Consider the following 3,917-nt stretch of genomic DNA (forward strand, 5'->3'; position numbering starts at 1 on the left):
TGTGATTGGCTGATTAGAAATTAAGTGTTAACGAGCAGTTGGACAGGTGTACCTAATAAAGTGGCCTGTGAGTGTAGATGACTGATGGGCTGATGAGCTAATGGCTAGTCTGAACACAGCTCAGACCAAAGAGTTTTAAAAACTTAAATAGCAGCAGCAGTTAGCTGTAGCACTTCCAGCATGAATACCTGAATATTTCTGCAGAAATGAGCGTACGGTGTGAGATAACGTCGGTGTAAAGGTTTATAAGAGTTCATCTGAACTTTGATCAGACTAGCCTCCAGTTTTTTGTTTCTGTAGAAGTTTCTGAAGGGGAAACYATCTTAATCAAAGTGTAGTTGTATTCACCTGGACGGAGTGCAGGTAGAGAACGAGCTGAGGTGTTTCATGACATCATTCAGCTTGTGTCGCTGCAGGAACAAGAAGCTGAGCAGGAAGTGTGAAATGTTGCTGCTGGAGGTGAGAAACCGAGCTGTTTGACCCGCCGGGTCGCTCCAAATGTGTCGATCAACAAGCTGCTCCAGATTTAGATCTGTGGCCTCGCTGCATAATAACTCCATCTGTTCCCCCCGAGGTTCTGATCCACCTTCTGATCCCTCTCAGTTCCCATCCCGTCCAAGCTCAACGGCTCCTCCATGTCGGTGCTGGCCTTCGCTAAGGACGGACTGGGCGTGGGCGCCGTGTCCAACCCGGCCGAGGTCTTCTGCTCCGTTCCAGGTCGGCTGTCCCTGCTCAGCTCCACCTCCAAGTACAAGGTGACTGTGGGGGAGGTGCAGCGCCGCCTGTCCCCCCCTGAGTGCCTCAACGCCTCCCTGCTGGGTGGAGTCCTGCGCAGGTGAGGAGGAAGGGGCGGGGCTTTGCTTAGGCTTGAAGTTAGTCACAATTTCTGTTTTTTTACAAACAAAAAACTAAGTTTGATAAAAAAAAAAGACTGTTCAGAGCAATAACTGTACGGACATATGACCAGGTGTGTTACAGATTAACTCAGACCAGGTGTGTTACAGATTAACTCAGACCAGGTGTGTTACAGATTAACTCAGACCAGGTGTGTTACAGATTAACTCAGACCAGGTGTGTTACAGATTAACTCAAACCAAAACAAAGAAAGAAGTAAGAGGAAACCAAAATATTCCTTCAAAATGAAACAATCACAAAATTCAAACTGCTGATAAAAACAGTAGAAACTAAATGAGGAACATTTCTGCTCCATGGCACAAATGAAGAAGGAATCAGAGGATGTGGCACACACACACACACACACACACACACTGTGTGCTCAGCGTGTGTGTCCTCCCTCAGGGCCAAGTCAAAGAATGGTGGCCGCTGTCTCAGGGAACGTCTGGAGAAGATCGGCCTCAACCTGCCCGCTGGGCGACGCAAGGCGGCTAACGTCACTCTGCTCACATCCCTGGTGGAGGGTAGGCATGCACACACACACACACACACACACACACACACACACTTTGACACAGTAAGAGATAAACTGATGTTTGACTCCTCCCCCTCCTGCAGGTGAGGCCGTGCACCTGGCACGAGACTTTGGTTACGTTTGTGAGACAGAGTTTCCAGCCAGAGCTACAGCAGAGTACCTGTGCAGGCAGAGTGATCCGGACCAGCTGCCAACCAGACGCAGCATGCTGCTGGCAACCAAGTGAGTGGGAACCCCACCACAAGACCACCTTAAGGGGGGGTGGATGGATGGAAGATGGATGGATGGATGATAGATGATAGATGATGGATAGATGATGGATGGATGGATGATGGATGATAGATGATGGATGGATGATAGATGATGGATAGATGATGGTTGGATGGATGAAGGATGATAGATGATGGATGGATGATGGATAGACGATGGTTGGATGGATGATGGATGATAGATGATGGATGGATGATGGATAGATGATGGATGGATGGATGGATGGATGATGGATAGATGATGGATGGATGATGGATGATGCATAGATGATGGATGGATGATGGATGATTGATGGATGGATGATGGATGGATGATGGATGGATGATAGATGATGGTTGGATGATGGATGGATGATAGATGGATGATAGATGATGGATGGATGATAGATGATGGTTGGATGATGGATGGATGATAGATGGATGATAGATGATGGATGGATGATAGATGATGGATAGATGATGGTTGGATGGATGAAGGATGATAGATGATGGATGGATGATGGATAGACGATGGTTGGATGGATGATGGATGATAGATGATGGATGGATGATGGATAGATGATGGATGGATGATGGATGATGCATAGATGATGGATGGATGATGGATGATTGATGGATGGATGATGGATGGATGATGGATGGATGATGGATGGATGGATGATAGATGATGGTTGGATGATGGATGGATGATAGATGGATGATAGATGATGGATGGATGATAGATGATGGTTGGATGATGATGGATCATTGACAGATAAATCATCCAGTCCTCATGTCTTTGACAGTCAAACCATGATGTCCTCTTGTCCTCTTCTTGTCCTCCGTCCACTCCTGCTCTCAGGGAGATCTGTAAGGAGTTCCTGGACCTGATGTCTCAGGACCGGTCCCCCCTGGGAGGCAGTCGGCCCACCCCCTGCCTGGAGCCCAGCATCCAGGGGAGCCTGACCCACTTCAGCCTCCTGACCCACGGCTTCGGCACGCCGGCCATCTGCGCGGCGCTGTCCGCCTTCCAGAGCTACCTGCTGGAGGCCGTGAAGATGCTGGACAAAGGTGAGGGCGGAGCAAAGACCCACCACGACAAGGAGATGAAGCACCGCAAATAAGCTCCGCCCCCTGGGGGAAATCTGAGACTTTACCTCTCACAAGCCCCGCCCACCCTCCAAAAGGAGGCGGGGCTTAAGATATCGGTACTGAAAGGAACACCTGACAACGCATGGACCTCTGTCCTCCTGTCTGTGACACACACACACACACACACACACACACACACACCTGGAGCCATATCACCTGGTCTGGACTCTGCAGCAGGTGCTCATGGCAGTTGTGTCAGTGAGGAGACGCCAGCGGCAGCTACAACAGATTTATTTTAACTTATTTTAATTGTTGTTAATTTAAAAAACATTTTGTACTTTTGTGTGTTTATTCTTATTGTTATTGTGATACAGCATAAATGTAATATATTATTAAAGAATTAAGCTCATTTTTCTTCTTCAAACAGGAAGTCTGCAGCTACAGGTTTGTTTTAGACTGAAACAGGAGAAGGTTCCAGCTGCTGTTGGTTGAACCGGTTCTCTCTGGTCCTTTAAGACCTGCTGACCTCACAGGTCAAAGGTCATTCAGAGGTCAAAGTGTTTCTGAACACATCCTCCTGCCTGATGAGACTCTTTAAAATGTTTTAATTGTTTAATAGTTGTTTTTGTTTTAATGAAGCTCCTCCTCTTCACCTGTCAGCTCACATCTGCTCACATGCATCTCAAGGTGAAGCCGTTCTGTTGGTTCTGACCCGCGGGGCCCGAGACACAACGCAGAGCCGCTGGGGCCACGTCAGGCTCCACCCGAGCCCCACCAGAGCTCCACCCGAGCCCCACCAGGCCCAGTCAAGCTGCTGTACAGAACATGAACACCCGTCAGCAGAACACACTTTATTTAACAAAGACTGAACTGAACACACATACAGCTCTGTGCGCACACACACACACACACACACACACACACACACACACACACACACACACACACACACACACACACACACACAGTTTGTGACACTCAGCAGGCTGCTCTCCACCTCTCGCTGCCTGAAGGCAAACATATGCTGCTCTTCCTGTCAGATTCTGGTGTGTTTAATGTTTATTAATCACCTGTCTGCGGCGCAGAGCCGACACACACACACACACACACACACACACACACACACACACACACACACACACACACAC

At 48.4% G+C, this 3,917-nt stretch overlaps 1 protein-coding gene across 1 annotated transcript in view; it reads left to right on the forward strand.

Annotated features, from left to right (window-relative positions):
- The window catches only part of tfap2e (transcription factor AP-2 epsilon), a gene marked incomplete at its 5' end in the record, with an annotated part of 6,307 nt that extends 3,112 nt beyond the window's left edge, over positions 1-3,195 (forward strand). Inside the window, 4 exon segments of the mRNA XM_014033483.1 lie at positions 604-835; positions 1,300-1,418; positions 1,513-1,651; positions 2,540-3,195. Of these exon segments, the coding sequence (XP_013888937.1) occupies positions 604-835; positions 1,300-1,418; positions 1,513-1,651; positions 2,540-2,801 (752 nt within the window).
- Positions 3,196-3,917: the final 722 nt, after the last annotated feature.

This window comes from Austrofundulus limnaeus, unplaced genomic scaffold, assembly GCF_001266775.1.
Source record: "Austrofundulus limnaeus strain Quisiro unplaced genomic scaffold, Austrofundulus_limnaeus-1.0 Scaffold1752, whole genome shotgun sequence".
NCBI lineage: Eukaryota > Metazoa > Chordata > Actinopteri > Cyprinodontiformes > Rivulidae > Austrofundulus > Austrofundulus limnaeus.